At 36.0% G+C, this 16,616-nt stretch overlaps 1 protein-coding gene across 4 annotated transcripts in view; it reads right to left on the reverse strand.

The window, feature by feature from the left end:
* STXBP6 (syntaxin binding protein 6) overlaps positions 1–16,616 on the reverse strand; it is a 76,283-nt gene that overhangs the window by 45,585 nt on the left and 14,082 nt on the right. For all 4 annotated transcript variants that reach the window (XM_052693925.1, XM_052693926.1, XM_052693927.1 and 1 more), the window contains one exon: positions 3,641–3,824. In XM_052693925.1, coding sequence (XP_052549885.1) covers positions 3,641–3,794 — 154 coding nt within the window. In that variant the 5' untranslated portion in view covers positions 3,795–3,824. The remainder of the gene's footprint in view (positions 1–3,640; positions 3,825–16,616) is intronic.

Consider the following 16,616-nt stretch of genomic DNA (forward strand, 5'->3'; position numbering starts at 1 on the left):
CAGAACTAGTTTCAGAAATTATTGCCTACGTCCTATACCTCTGAAGTGACCTTTTAAGCATTTCATAATTCAGATAACATTCCAAATAAGTTTGAGAGCTCTTCTAAACAGATTTGTTTGAATTATGAGACAATGATTATAAAATGAAAACTTAAATCTGATCCAATAACTGTTAGTAGGTCTCCTAGTGTGGAGGAGGTGATAAATTCCCACTTTCAGCTCTGAATTTCTTGCCTTTTCTCTATATCAAATAATTTCCTACATTTAATAATAATAATGATAATTCCAGTTTTTATATTCTCTGTTCTGCCCACAACCACACTTCACCTTCGTTTTTCTTATTTGTCTACTCCTTGTTTGCAGTTCTTTAGCTAAATAACTCCATTAGGATCTCCCTAGGCTATGCTTGCCCATCTGTCTTTGTCAGCCATGTAAATACAAAGGGCATGAAGGTTGCAGGTAATTCAACTGTTCAGTCTTCACAAGTGCAGTAAGCAGTTTTGCAGCAGCATTCTTTCCTGCCTTCAGTCATAACTGTCAGGCTTTAGGTACACCTCTTTGGAGCATTAATGAGTATTTCCTTCTAGCCAATTCAAATACAAACTCCAGCATATACAACAAATGTAATTTTGAAGGAAGAACCTCCCTTACTTGCCCACTTCGCTCTGTTAAGCATTTGATTATTTTAATGCTTCAGTACACCAGCTTTGTTATCTTGGAATCCTAAAGGTGAGAGTGGTGCACTGTCCCTGCTCAAGATCTCTGCCCTCATTTACAAAAAAGCAGGTAGACAACAATTAGGTTGTAATGCTTTTTCAATCCAACACAAAAAACAAAACAACTAAATTATAAAAAACTGTGTAATTTTTCAATTACAAACTCAGTAGAAAGTAAAAGCAGCTATTACAATGTCAGGTAACTAGATTTCTGTGCTCAATCTTGAATTAAACTATAACTAGGCAAGACACATTTGTATTCCCAAACATTTATAAGTCTCTTAACAAGTTAGTTTTTAAGAAGATTCTTTCAACTGATGAATTCAGCCTTAAACTTTATCAAATTTCCCTTAGCAAAAGACAGATTGAATAGATTTAAGGAAATTAAGAACACGAAGATATTTTAGTCACTAACTATATTTACCTAATATACAGAAACCTGGGGGAAAAAAATTGGACAAGAGTGAAAGGCTTACAGATTTTTTTCTAAAACTAGTGTTGCAACACTCAGCAACACTCATTTTAAGTGGAAACTAACATTCAGAGCTCTCCACCAATGCTTCTCACACTTAATGCTAAATCACAGAAAAATGGATGGTAACAGAGTATATTAGTACATTCAGCAACCCCAAGATAAAATTCATGTTTGGCTGTGGATACGGCAGAACTGCCATTCATACAGTAACTTATAAATTAAAAAAATAAAATAAATCCATAAAGATAACACAACTCCATGCTGCAACTAAGATCATTATTAGTTCAATTTCTTTTAATAATAGTGGCAGAAACAGTTACTACCTACCCTTTAGTTTTGTGTCATCAATTACTCTTGACTAACTGTGCCTGCAATCCTGTTGCATTTGATCATATTTTTGATCACTTTCGAATTATAAATCTGCCCTCAAACGTGAGTACAGCCTGGTAGACCCAGTCTCTTGTTGTCATCTACTGAAATTCCCAGTCATACAATATGTTTGATACCATAGACTACTATGACACTTAATAAAAATCTGTTTCATACTACTGCAGAACTTTACTAACAGCATGGCACATATAACTCTCCTAATATAATAATGCAGATTTCCAGTACCCAACACACAGTAATTTTATTTAAACTGTAAATACTTCTCATTGTCATTAATGAGAAGCTATGCTGAAATCAAGACCTCTGCTATTTCTCTTACTCATGACACATTATCCTGTTGCAGAAAGACACTAGATGCACCCCAGATCATTTAACATCTTTAATGTACATTTTTCATTTTGGCTGCTACACATGAACATGGGGATGGCTGAGTTGAGAAGTTCCTCAGAATGGTAAAAAGATAAAATAAATTAAAAAACCAACAATCAGATGAATAGAATTCACCTACATAATACTGTGAGCATAACTCATGCCTCTAACCTATACTCATGAACACAGATGTGTTATGTACGCACTCTGAATGTCCGCACTGTCCTAAAACAAAATTATTATTTTAAATAAGACCACTCAGGAAAAGTAAATTAAAATTCTAAAAACTGACCACCAAAAAGAAAACGAGTTGAGCCTTGATCCATAACAAGTCAGAAATTAGAACTCCTTTTTTCTTCATTTTGTGAGGAAGTAGAAACCTCCAATCCCTACATCCTAAGAGGATATCCCAACCACAAATCCAGGAAAAATCCTAGCTGAATCAAACCCTTTCTTTAAACTATTGTAAAGGGGGAAAATGGCAAGTAGAAAATATTAAATCTGTTTTGCCTAATTGTGATCAGTATGAGTGTACAGATGCTGTGCAGCTCACGTTTAATATATGCTTATTTACATATTTACATGCATACACAAATGTTATTCGGCAACTTATAAATTCTGCACCTATGCACCATGTTTCAAAACCCAGCATTTCCGTGGTTTCTATAAATTCTATATTTTGAAAGTTTTAATTTAATTTGCAGTGAAAAAAGATTTGACAGAGTCTGTTAAACTCTATTTTCCGCTTACTTCAAACACAATGGTAATCTACTGATCTTTACAGAGCACTTATCCTCTGACTACTGATTTTACCTCTGTTAAGGTGCACACCCTCTAAGGAAGCAACTGATGCTTAAAAACATGACTACAACACCTTAGGGTACCATATATATTCACACAAACTCAATTGGCAGACACCAAAACTACAGGGGACTTAATTTAATGTGTTTTATTTATATATACTAAAGTAAATGAACTGGACACCACTTTCATTAGAAAATATAAAAAGTATGTAGCAAAACATACAACTACTACCCAGCCTGTTCTACAAAACTGAAATTCAGACTCTCACTAGTACTGTTTTGACCTTGGAGAAACTCATGATTCACATGAACAGCTTACTGACTAATAGGTCATTACTCCCTGTAGCCTGTGATGTCTCAAAACAGGTCTTTACATCATTTTCTCCTTCAAAGCATCTATTTCCTCCTTCACTTTTTTAAAGTCAAGTGACTGAAGACCAACAGAGGTGCTGTATGTCAACAAGCTAAAAATATTCTGGATGAAAGTTTCATTTTTAAGGACCCAGTGACACCAGATATAATTATGAAAAGAAGAGGAAAATATATTTGCTTCAAATCAGACATTTCAGGGCTTAAAAAGCAGGTACAACATAAATTTTATCCCTCCAAGAAATATCTCAAACCTGATAGGAAAAGATTTTTCCAAATGTTCTTTCTTCATAATCTGCAGTTATGCTCTAAGAAAACATTTTTTTAAACAAAGAAATCACCTAATCTATTTATTATGCAGCACAAATATTAATAGCCTGCATTCCAAATGCTATTATTCTCTGCTTACATTACTAAGACTCAAGTCAGCCAGCACTGCACAGCTATGGGTAACATGTAATCAATTCATTGAAGATAAACTAAAACAGACAACTGGATGTCAGAATCTTTAATCTTACCTGACAGGCAGATATATGTTAAATATTCACCCTGACCCCCAGTAGCAAGGAAAGGAATCTTTTTTTTCGTTCTTCTTTTAACTTGGACAGCTCCCAGCATCCTTTCATCATGTGGGGCAAAAATTTCTTTGTTGATTGCAGATTTGGCATTCATTGTAGATCAGATATAGCAGACTGACACTCTCTAAAACAAAATCAGAAATAAAAAACTATTAGGAACTACCCCTAAGCTATGTGAAATTCCCTTTGTCTTACACTGGTATTTGCAACTCCGACCCTTCAAATAAAGTCTTTAATGCATTAAAGAATTTACAACAGAATTTTGTGTACTTTGAGGTAGAATTTTCTAACTATCTGAGTTGTCCCAGAAGTACTTCTTGTTATGCACAATTCTCAATCTAGCTAAGCCTATTTTGGACAAAAGCAGTGCATGCTAGCACTTCAGTGTGACCCAGTCTTCTCAGATGGACACGTTCTGACTTCATTCCGCATAAAAGCTTCATTAATGTTCTCTCTGGTAACTGGTGGAAATCTCTTTTCTTGATCCTTGTACAACTTTGAAATACCTTGTCCTGTGGTTGTTGACTCTGGAAAGTTTCAAACGAACAAGGTTCTTTCTAACTTCTCAAGCCTCTGATTTTCCATTCTAAAAATTTTCTACTTCCTTTACATTAGTCTTAAAATAAGTGTCACTGATCCTCTCCAAGAATCATTTGTACTTCTTAGGACCAAGTTAAGAGAGTTTCCCTTTGCCCAGTCACTGGGGATTTCACCCGATAGCCATGATTTTTCAAATACGACGGCAAGCAGCTTGGCAACCACATCTGCCATCTCTCTTAGAACCCTGAGATGCATTTCATCTGGCCCCATGGACTTATGTATATTCAGTTTCACGAGGAGGTCTTGGACTTTTTCCACTGTAACACTAGGATGGAATACACCACTCTCACCCAGATCTAGAGGTTCAAGGTCCTGGCAGACATGAGGAGCCTGATCACCAGTGAAGACCGAAGCAAAGCACTTATTGAGCACCTCAGCATTTTCCATGTCTAATGAAGCCAGTCCTTCACTCTCATTTATCAGAGGTGAAACACCCTCCTTGGTCTGTCTCCTCCTGTCTATGTAGCCATAGAACCCCTTGTTATTTTTCAGATCCTTTACCAAGTTCAGCTCCAGCTGTGCCTTGGCTTTTCTGATCTTATCTCTACATATGCAGACAACATCCCTGTATTCTTCCCAGGCTACACAACACTGCTTCCGCTTCCCATACATTTCATTCTTTTCCCTCAATTAAAGCTGAAGGTCCTGGTTGCCCACCTCCTCTGCACAATTTTTTCTGCTGGAGGATGGAGAGCTCTTGCACTTACAGAAGGATGTCCTTAAATAGCTGCTAGTTCTGTTTGTTCCCATGCCCTAAAGGCCAGCTTCCCAAGAGATCCTATCCAGCAGTTTCTTGAGCAGCTGGAAGCTTGCCTTCTGAAGTTCAGGGTTCTGACTCTACTTTCTGCCAGGCCTGCACTCCTCCAGATCACAAATTCCACCAGGGCATGATCACTTACAGCCCAGGCTGCCTCCAGTCTTAACATCTCTAATGTTCTCCTCTGCATTAGTAAGCACTGGGTCCAGTAAGGCCTTATCCCAGGTCAGTTCGTGTAGTACCTGGACCAGGAAGTTATCCTCAACAGACTCCAAGAAGCTCCTGGATTGTCTACCACCTGCCATGCCACTATCCCAGCAGATATTCGGGTGGCTGAAATCCCCCATAAGAACAAGAGCCCGTGAGCGCAGCACTTTCTGGAGTTGAAGCAAGAAGGCCTTGTCAAAGGCTCTCCTTGATCAGGTGGCCAGTAGTAGATTCCAGCCACTAGATGTCCTTTACTGGACCAATCCCTGACTTTAACCCATACACTCTCAACCTGGTCAAGGCTGTTACTCAGACACAGCTCTTCACAGTCTATCCACTTCCTAGCATAAAGGACAACTCCCTCTCCCTTCCTACCCTGTCTGTCCCTCTGAAGGGCTTATAGAACGAAGTTACTTTACCCTTAGAAAAATCAATTTATTTTGAAGTGTCTGTTATCAAAAGAAACTTCCAGACCAATTTCAAAGAAAAAATTTTGAAAAATGAACGTTTGGCTTCTGAAGAGATCAGATTTTTTTAACTAATACCATTAAAATTTAGCTTTCATGTAACAACAAATATATCAGCATGGAAAAGGAATAAAAATCTACTATCTAGATACTTACAAGACGTCATGATATTTCTTCTGCTTATCATATCAAACTTCTGCTCTTCTGTATTATGGAAGTGCAAGTAGCAAGCTGCTACATTAGGACTATTTTTAATTTTAATTTTAATTTTTAAATTCAAGGCAACTATTCATGACTACAGCTTCAGTCACACAGTTTGTATCTACATGCTTTTATTAGCTTTGTGATTAAGCTATTTTGTATACATCCACCCTAAATTGCACACAAAGAACAGTAGCAGATATCCAGCATTTCAGCTGGAACCTCTGACAAAGTATGCACTCCATGCCTAGAAGATTTCAATCCTTCTTTTCTCAATACCTTACTTACAACAGTCTCAGATGGCAGAATTATGAGCTTAATCCAATAAAGCTTACTTGACATGATTTCTGAATTTGTTGTGGGAACCAACACTAGCAACAAAAGAATGTTTACTGTGGAAAAAAAAGTCCAACAAAAAACAAACCTACTAACTAATAGACTTCTAAGGCACATCTGTTGATAAAAAAAAGCAAAACAATTTAACAGAAACTAAGTCAGAAATCAACAGCTAAATGTAAATAAGCAGACTTACATATTTACTAGCAAATATACATGGAAATAACTTTAACCTTTAACTTTTGCTTTTAAATAAATAAAAATTTCTAGTACTCTTTTTTTTTTTTTTTTTGCATTGCAGATGCAATGCAGGGGTTTTTTTTGTTTTGCTACTAAACAGGGAATGCATAAATGAGTCTCCACTTCTCCAATCTTCCAACAAAAATACCTTTTCTTTCATAAAAAGAGTCTGTACATGGAAGACTTCATGTAATACCTGCAGATGTCTTTATACAGTTATGTTCTTGGCATTAGCTCCATGAGGAATTCAAATTATTACCAGTTTTCCATGGGTGCACTTGGGTTGGCACACTTCAAAACTCAAGTATCTTCCCCCATACCATATGCTATTCCAATGAATGTTCAAGTTATTTTAGCCATCAGAAACCTACTGAACTTTAAAGAGAAGCAATAATTACAAGTGAAAATATAACTCTTTCATGAGGCATAGAAAGTATTTAGAACACCAGGAAAGCAATTCACCCTTAGTCTCTTGGTGTTTGACTTACTGTCAAGGTACTGCTGAAGACTTAATAGGGAAAATTCAGCTTTTGAGAAGGAAAAAAAAAAAAAAAAAAGCAACAAACAAATCCCAAAAGCAATAACAAAACAAACCAATGAAAAGAGCACCGAACAAAATCCACACACTGAAGCACACAGCCTCCTGCAGCTTCTTGTCTCCATTTTTAGTCAAAATTTAGATATTTATATATGGATAAATAATTGAAATACTGCATATTGATTTTTTACTACAATTATCTTTTCCAGAGAGGTGGAAAAAGGAAGACAGACAACTGCCTGGATTATTAACACATATATGCCTGTTATCAATGCAGGGCTATTTTTGCTTATTTTTCAGTTTTTTTGTTTTTGTTTTTTTCTTTTTTTTTCTTTTTTTTTTTTTCTTTTTTGCTTGGTGCACAGAGATTCAGAATACAATTTAGGTTATTGAAGCCATTATTCCAACTTCCAAACGCTGACTCCCTGTAGATCTAGAGATTGAACCAAACATCCTGAATATGAACACATGAGTAAGAAATATATAAAAAATAACAACCCTTTATGGATCAATTTAGAGAGGTGGTTCCTTTGATGCACTCATTTATATACAATACTCAGAATCTAACTCTTAAATACACAGCTCTGAAACATTAGGCAATTTATTCCAGGTCCACCTTTTCTTTCATGAAGTCCTCTCTGAATTTTATTCCATGGATCTCATCCAGAAGTTGTGGGAATCAGAATAACCCGGAGGGACTGACACTCTACAGATTGCACCTTAAACATCCTACTTCTGGATATAATGTGCCAAAACCCCAATTTTTCCCTCTGACCTCTTCCATTTTCTACATGACAGTCCTTGCATCAGCTGCTTTGTGCCTCAGCACAAAAGGTGCTCCTTTTGTCCAAAGTTATCTTGAATAAATTCACATTTCCTTCAAAAAGTAAATAGAAGAGTTCATTTCAATATTTATGAAGAAGAAAAAAACAAGTGGAAACATGCTCTGAAAGTACAAAGTATTATTGCAGGCTCTCTGAGTACTCAGAAGACAACAAGTTCACATTCCCAGTGTTATCTCTGAAGAAAAAGGAAGTAGAGCATTTCAGTAAATGTAAGAATACTGAAAGGGAACCCAGGTTCCCTGTGTCACATGCTTTGTTTGTTCTACATACTCGGTTTCACCCAAGTTATTGTGATGCTATTGTCTGAACAAAGAAAAATCCATTTTCCTCTAGCCACTGCAATTTTATCGAATGGGATGCCTGAATATATACCTTATCCATGGTATTAGACAGAAAAGATGTTCTCATACATATTTGATCTGATGCCTGAAGCACACTGCTCATCTGCATCACCTCAAATCCTTCTCTGCTACTATTCATCTCCATGGCCTTTGTATCAGTGAAATCTCCTTCTAGGAGCAGCCAATCAGTCCACAAGCTTGGAAAGGGAGGAAGAGATAGGAATTAAAGGTAATTTCTAAAAACATTTTAAATAAATATAAGAGAATACCTTAAGAGATCCCATACACTTCAAAACAGTAAACAAGGACTTTTTTTTGTTTTGTTTTTTTGTTTGTTTTTTTTTAATTATTATTATTTTATTTTTTTATTTTATTTTTTGTCAGTCAAAAGTTTGGACTGCTTTCTGGCACATCTCCAACAAACAGCTGACTTATCTCTGCATCCAGATACTTCACAGGGCCATGCAAGCAAGCTTAAAGGAAAATAACAGTATCTGTTGATGTAATGGAAGACAGGCAGAACTGAGGAAACTAATCCTCAACATGCTGAATTTCATGAGTAGTAAGTTCACAAAGAAGTGACATAAGAAACAAGAGAAGAAATGTGTTCCAAACAAACTAACAAAAACAAAAAAAAAAAACAAAAAAACCCTCAAAATTGACAAACCAACCAGACACACGAAATAAGCAAATTCAACAAACCCATTCTCTGGAGTTTTTGTTTTCAATCACATTTCCAATTTGCTTTTTCAAATAAGCTCTCACTGATGAGTTGTTCATTTGAATAAATATTAATTCCAAAACATGAAAATTGAGACATCATGAATGTATTCGTGCAGCCAACTGCTTAAGTGGCAGATGAGACACATAAAGTGTGTTTATACTTAGCAAGCTATCTACCCAATTAAGTTTAATCTGGTGAAATACAGAGTAGTAAAGATGAAGTAATAGGTCATCAAAATATCAGTATTTGACATGTTTCTTTACCCAAAGCAGGAAGGAACTGTTCAGGTCACAGGCAACTCTTATAAACTTTCATCCCAAAGTGAAATGATTTGAGCTCTGTGCAACTCAGGTGGACCTGTAGTCTAAAAACATTCTAAAAATGTTCTATAAAGCATCTGGAGTTCTCAACAGAATATGTATTCATGAAAAATAAATAAATAAATGAGAATGGAATACAGAGTTTTTTAACTCAGAGTTTTCATTTCCTACCATGAGTTTACATTATCCAGGGCCTCTCTCATATGATGAATTTTTATACTTATTTTTTAAATAATTGGAATACTCCTAAGCTTTGTTCCCCTCCCTTCATCACTCAAAAAAACCTCAAAATAACTGCTCACAAAGACAAATTATCAGCAACATCACTGAAATTCTACAAGTGGTCAAAGAGAACCTGTGCAGAAGACAGAGCAGCCATTTTCATTCCTGAGATCTTCCTCATTCTATTTCCGGTACAGCAAGAGGCATACATGCAACATAATTGTAACCAACTATCCTTACTTCCTCAAGCTAGATGGTAGCAAAAGCAGAAAACATAGCATTACCAGCTACATTCCATTACCAGCTCTTTGTGTCCCAAACTGCCCCGCAGAGGTATGCAAACCTATGGAAGAGCTGGTATAAGAAGACACATTGACAGATAGGTTACTGCGTTTTCCAGATCAAATTTTTTGTTGTTGTGGTCTGAACAACAACAAGAAAAAAAAGGAATTTCAGATCCAGAAACAAATGCCCTAGAAAATAATATGGTGGGATCTTGTTGGCATACTTGTTCACAACAAAATTCTAATTTTTTGGTCACAAACCTATGGTACTACAAGCTAGAAAACAAATTAAATTAAAATGTAAGAGTTATAAGATTTCTGTACTGGAATCCTTTCTGTAAATGACTGCAGGGGAAAAAAAAAAAATCTGCTCCTAATAGGCAATTAGGAGTTAGGCCTATTATTATTATTTTTCTCAAAACTATAAAAGATTCTCTAAGAATTTTCCTTACAGTTGAGAAGAACTCAAGAACTTAGAGCTACCTAAACATACTTTTCCCTGGGCCCAGTATGGACAGCTAGGGATGCTTCTAGGACAGCCCCAATGAGGGATGCACATCACACAAAGAGGTACAGGCTTCTATGAGCAGGTTAGAGAACACTAACAGAAGCTTGCATTAGAAGGGTCCCAGAACAGAAAGTCATAACTTTCTAAGGAAGTATGAACACCATTCTAAACAAGAACTTGTTTATTAAAGAGCGACCAATAACTAGTTGGGAACACTGATCTTGGAATAATTCCTGAATAATCCCCATCTTCCCCTCCCTACCCCCATCCCCCACCCCTTGAAAATGTTTTTTAACCTCACGAACAACTTCATCGAGGAGCTAGGAAATACCAGACATTATAACAGAGCCACATAGATATCACATTTGCATTTCTGGAAAGCTATGTTTATTACTTCAAGATGTCAGGAAATTCATAGCAGCAAGAACTAACACTTCTGCATAGCAATACTGAAAAATCATGGTCTTAAGTTGTCAGCCTAATTAAAAAATAAGTTAATGTGACTTTTAGATGTTTTTAGGTGTTAAGGCCAGTTATTGCATCTGCCCTTAGACTATTCTTTGCAGACTGAACTCAGTTTATTTGGTCATTCCTCATGGATTTTTTTTCTGGTTTCAGACACTTAGCCTCCCCAGACTGCCTCTCATGGGCATACATCTTTTTTGAACCACCATTCTCAAGTCTGGACTCACAGTTCCTTTAAGGTGAAGTCAATTAGAAGAGTTACTTCATAAATCTTACAGTTAACCTTTCTCTTTATAGTGAAACTGCCATATGTGAATATTTCCCAGATCAGCAAAAGATGTTGAACTGTCATAGGCTACGTTCTTCAAATCCTCTTCAGAAGAAATGCTACTACTCAATTAGCTTCTCATTTGATATGTAAGACACTCACTACTCCCACTTAACAAGGGATTTTTGTGTTTACTACTTTCAGGCTATTTCTCCAGTACTAAGTTCATATCCAGCTCTAAGCCTGCCTTTCCACATATACAGGTGTCTACACTGACAGCAATACAGTGGGATGAGACATAATGCCAAGACGAGTTCTCTACTTCACACATCCAAGGTGACTCCACTTTTTCAGGTAAGTAGAAAGCTTTTTTTTTTTTCCTATCATTCAAAATAGATGTGCAAATATGCATTATATATATATATATATATAATAATTGAATGTATCAGTAACAATTGTCCAATATCAGAAGATTTATTCCACTGTCCAGTTCTGTGATAATAAAATCTCTGTAAAGTATTATACCAGCATTTTACTCGAGAGAAAAGAAGAACCATGCAGTAGTAGTAAAGCATTTGTTGGTAGTGTCTTGATAATTTCTAGCAGTTAACTATGATTTTCTGGCAGGTAACGAGCTGAAGACATTTCCAACAACACATCCCGTTAATCCTCCAATACTAAGTATCATACGTTCCAAAAATGTGTGAGCCCAATTAAGCTTGAAAGATTTCAAAAATCCTACAAATTGAAGAAACTACAAAAAATGCTTTTGTTAGCATCTCTGAAATTATTAGAAATTGTATTTATATTGCTGTCCCCTCCTCCAAATGTATTTGATTTCTTAACTCTGCACTTGTCAGAATTCACAGAAAAACTACTGCAATTAGCCCTTAAAGATTTCAACACGCTTTCCCCCCCTCCCCCACCTTTTTTTTTTTTAATGAACATCTCACTTAAATCAGAGAAAGCTAGAAAACAAACTAATGGCTTTTTCTATTCCCTTGATGCTTCATATTTCAACCACTGATCGTTGCTCATAAATTCGTATTCTATTTTAGAAAGTTATTTGGTAAATTTCCATTAGACATGGAAGCAATGGAGAGAAATCATCCTGTCATATGTTAAGTCCTTGTAAACCTGACTTAAAAAATAAGTACTATGTATGTATATAACCACACCACAGCACCACAGGATATTACAAGAGATTTTTGACACAGAGAATGGTGTCACACTGAAACAGGTTGCCCAAGGAGATTGTGGATGCCCCATCCCTGGAAACATTCAAGGCCAGGCTGGATGTGGCTCTGGGCAGCCTGGTCTGGTTGGCAACCCTGCACATAGAAAGGGGTTGAAACTAGATGATCATTATGGTTCTTTACAACCCAAGCCATTTTATGATTCCATGATTTGATGATGATTTCTTGAATACATGAAATTTTTCATCTGGCTTAAGAATATGCAAAAACTATTAACTTTAGTCAAAAATATCTTGAAGAGAAGTTGCATATTAATCAATATATAACCGTACAATGCATAGTAACATTTTTTAGTTTACAGTTAATTCTGATATAGCAAGTATTACAATACAGAGGGACATAACTTGGAACCTAAGTAGCCAAAAACTAAAACCGATCATTCTTTAGTTCCTTCTATCATATCCTTATGAAGAAAGATATTGAAATACCATTGTCTTAATGCTTTCATTTTCAGAAATTATGTTTTACATATATGAACAGTGGCAGCACAGCATATCATGAGAAGGTGGAGAAACAGTGACAAACTTGACTAAGAAGTATCTTAGGGGGTAGAAGAAGTGTCATGAAACAAGACACGCAACACAAAATCCTACAACATTAATTTCAGAAGTTTAGGAATGATCTCCTCTTCTTCCATATAGAAATTATATTTATAACCTTCAGGCATCTAACCAATTTATTGTGCAAAGTGGGAGGGCTGCTTTAAAATAAATTACACCATTCAGTAAACTGATCCCAGACTAATCAATGTATCAGATATCCTTCCAGTCTTAGTTTCACTAAAAATCAACCTGTGAATAATTAACATTCTCTCTAAGAAGTGTGCACAGCTATGCAGCCTTACATAATATAATCTCACAATGTATCTTCATAGGTTTACACAAAGGTAATTGCAGCACCAAAGGACACTGAGTTCAGAAATGCACGTTCTGATCTGATCAAAGGACATCCCCATATCGAATTCATAAGTATAATTATTAACAAACTCCACAGCAACAAATCCTCTGCAATAATGCTGTGCCAAAGTCAACTTAAACACGCACCCAGCTCTGAGCTTCAAACACTTATTTTCTTTGTAATACCATCTCCAACCTTGAAACAATTTACTGACAAAAAATCTAAAAAAACAAAAGAGATAAGCTTCTTGGCAACATCCTTAGATAAAACTACATCTAATTGAAAGAACAAGAACATATCCCATACATTCTTAGTATTTTTTATCCAACAAATGATTTCTGCCAGAACAATATGAAGAAAAAGTTGGCATCTTTAACCAAGGCTCCTGAACACAATGCAGGAGAAAACTGCCAGCCATGCATACTGTCAACCTAAAAAAGGAATCCAAGCAAGTACATGCATGCTTATCCCAAATACAGTATTCCTCCTACAATATAAATGTCATTATGAAAATCTTCCAGGTGTGCAAATCCAAGCCTCCGCTATGCCATACAACTCCTCAAAGATGGACACATCCAATTACAGGTAAGAAAAACTGTTTCAAAGAAATCAATTGAGTTTCATCCTCAGCCAAAAGCTGCTTTCCAGCACCAGCTTATGCTAGTTTAACTGAGGGATGATGTCAAATAAAGTGGTCAGCTTCCTCAATCTCTCAGTGTTTTGCTGATTCATCAGAACACTAGTGCTCCGCTAAAATTTGCATCTGCACATCATTAGTGTCAGCCCAGTGGAATTGCTAAGAACATGCACCACTTCTTGCAATGTCCTCCAACTCACTCTGCTAAACCAGTATTGAAACCACACCCTTAACTCTGCAGATTCCTTTCTTCAAAGTCATTTCAATTCAAAGGAAAGCACGTGGCATAACCCCAATGAGACAAGCAAAGTTGCCAAACCCATGACTCATTCTCATCTTCAGGACTGGTTTCATTTAGAAGTACTTCTTAATTTTTTGAAAGTGTTTTTCATTACACATTTGGATAATATCATTGGATTTGCATTAACTTAAGTAACTGTTACCCTCTGTAAATATTTATTTTTGTCCAACCCTAAAATGCACAGAATCCCAGAAACAACCAGTTCAGCAAAGATATATTTACTTATGATACATACTTGTTATCTCCTCTCCCACCCTCTGTCATCACTGTATCGTATTTTGCATATGGCTCATTATTTTCTAACATAACATTTCCTCTTTTTTTATCTGGTTTCTTTACAACATGAAGGTGCATCTATATTGCATTTCAGTGAAAAAAAGCTGGCACTTTAGAATATTAGCAGAAGCTAAATCCTCACATCTTAGTGAAATCTACAGGGCAAAAGGAGACATGCATTCATATAGCTGAAACATTAATTTCTAAAAACTCTTCAGCAACTAGACAACACATGCATAGCTGCACTGACAAGAGATATAGATGTCCAAATTAAGAAAAATAAGTCTGGTCAAACAGATGGAATCTGAATTGGTGACTTAAAAAATTAATACTATTTAAAGCATTCCATAATTTCTTTGTAAAACATTTGTTTACTTTGATATGAAAAATATAAATACAATACTATAATCACCACTTTCTTACTATAATTGTTTTTCTGTTTTCTTAACAAAGCAAGCAATGTGCAACTGTGGCACTCCAACCTACATTGTCAGCCACCTGAGAAACATACAAAAATACAGAACTTAACAGCTACAACTCAGTTATTTCATAGAAAGTTAGTAGCATCTCCATCAGTAGATCACTATGTAACATCCAGAGAAATGACAAAATAACTTCTTTAAAGCCAGGACACATTTCCTTTTTATCTTTCCTAATCAACTCCAAATGAATCTAGTTTCAGAGATGTAAAAAGCAGTACTAAAATTATGCCACTTTTAGTCTACCTTCTATCTTACAGAGAATCAGAAAACATTTCTCCCAAATTGAATATGTTGTTCACATACTCCAGAGAAAATACTTTCATAAAACTTTCTCTACACAGTGTCCATAATAACATTCATTTATTTATATACTACCATCAGCAGAAAAACAAGTCTTGTTATGGAACAGTAATTTAGGACGCTGGTATTAGTAAAATAAACCATAGTTATTTTTTTCAGTATATGTTGTCTTTTTTCAGTAAAAGGATTACAAATACATTCATGATGTCTGTTTTTATGTATACACACACACACACGCACGCATAGCCCATCAATTCAGCGTTTGACATATATGATTGCCACTGGTGCTTCTGCAATCCTTTATTTTTTCTTCCCCATGTAAAAAATCCTCCTATTTAAATAGGCATTTTGAACAGTTATCTTAATTTAGCTGCCAAAATCTTGTATAGGTCCCTGAAAGGCCCTTTTGTTTCTGATTATACTACTTCAGGGCTCCTCCTGCCCTTCTCCATCCCAGGTCTCCATATCAGACCTAGCAGAGCCTACAGCCTGTATCTGTGTGGCTATGAGAGGGCTGCCTGTGGACCCACAGCACTGTCAGACCATCCCAGGCTGTGTTTGTTCCTGGTTCCTCTCAATAATCTCATCCTGATGCTGCTGAACTGATGAAAGTCTCTAAACCATCAGTAACTATTTGCACAAGGATAAAGTACACTAGCAACATCTTGAGTAAATGTATTAACAAGCAAGAAAGATCCAAAGTCTATACTTAATCCTTTCATTGCAAACCTATTTACATTCTCACAGTGAAAAAGGGAAAAATAAATGAAGGAATCAAGCCAACAGCATTTTTTTTTTTTTTTTTTTTTTTACTTGCTTTCAGGAAGTTTTAAATAACAGTCTACAAGTCACACAAGAATGGAGGCTACAACTACAGGGCAGAAAACCAATGGCAGCAGAGAAACATGATCAAGGAAACTTACTTCATGTGCATCCCAACCATAGCTTGCACAATAATATCATCTGTATATCAGCTGTGCTTACTTGAGTTTAAGAAAGGCAATAAGGACCTCAGATGAGAAGATACAGATCTTTACAGAGATGGTTGCTAGACTTCCACAAAATTAATTGACCTCATCTAATTGAAACTGAGAAAGTCGGGTCTGGAAAGCATTTTAAAAGATGCAGTCCCTCCTGGGACTCATTTAGCATGCATTTATAGCTAGTGACTGTCTAAAATGTTTTAGTGACATCACAGTGTAGCCTCCTTCCCGAAGTATTTTTTCCCCAGGAGATGATGTCAAGAAGAATCTTTCCTAAATCTCTCTATACAAAAAACAAACAAGGAAAATCTCATCACTTTATGATTATTTAAAAAAAAAGTGGTGGGGAATGGAAAACAAGCTATGCATAGGCCTGTTTAATATCTTTTTATCCTGCTTACTTACTGATGTCATTTATATCACTTAAGACATCACTGCTACATAAGAGTTCAAACTCACAA

The sequence above is a fragment of the Tympanuchus pallidicinctus genome, unplaced genomic scaffold (genome assembly GCF_026119805.1).
Source record: "Tympanuchus pallidicinctus isolate F22 unplaced genomic scaffold, pur_lepc_1.0 scaffold3, whole genome shotgun sequence".
Lineage (NCBI taxonomy): Eukaryota > Metazoa > Chordata > Aves > Galliformes > Phasianidae > Tympanuchus > Tympanuchus pallidicinctus.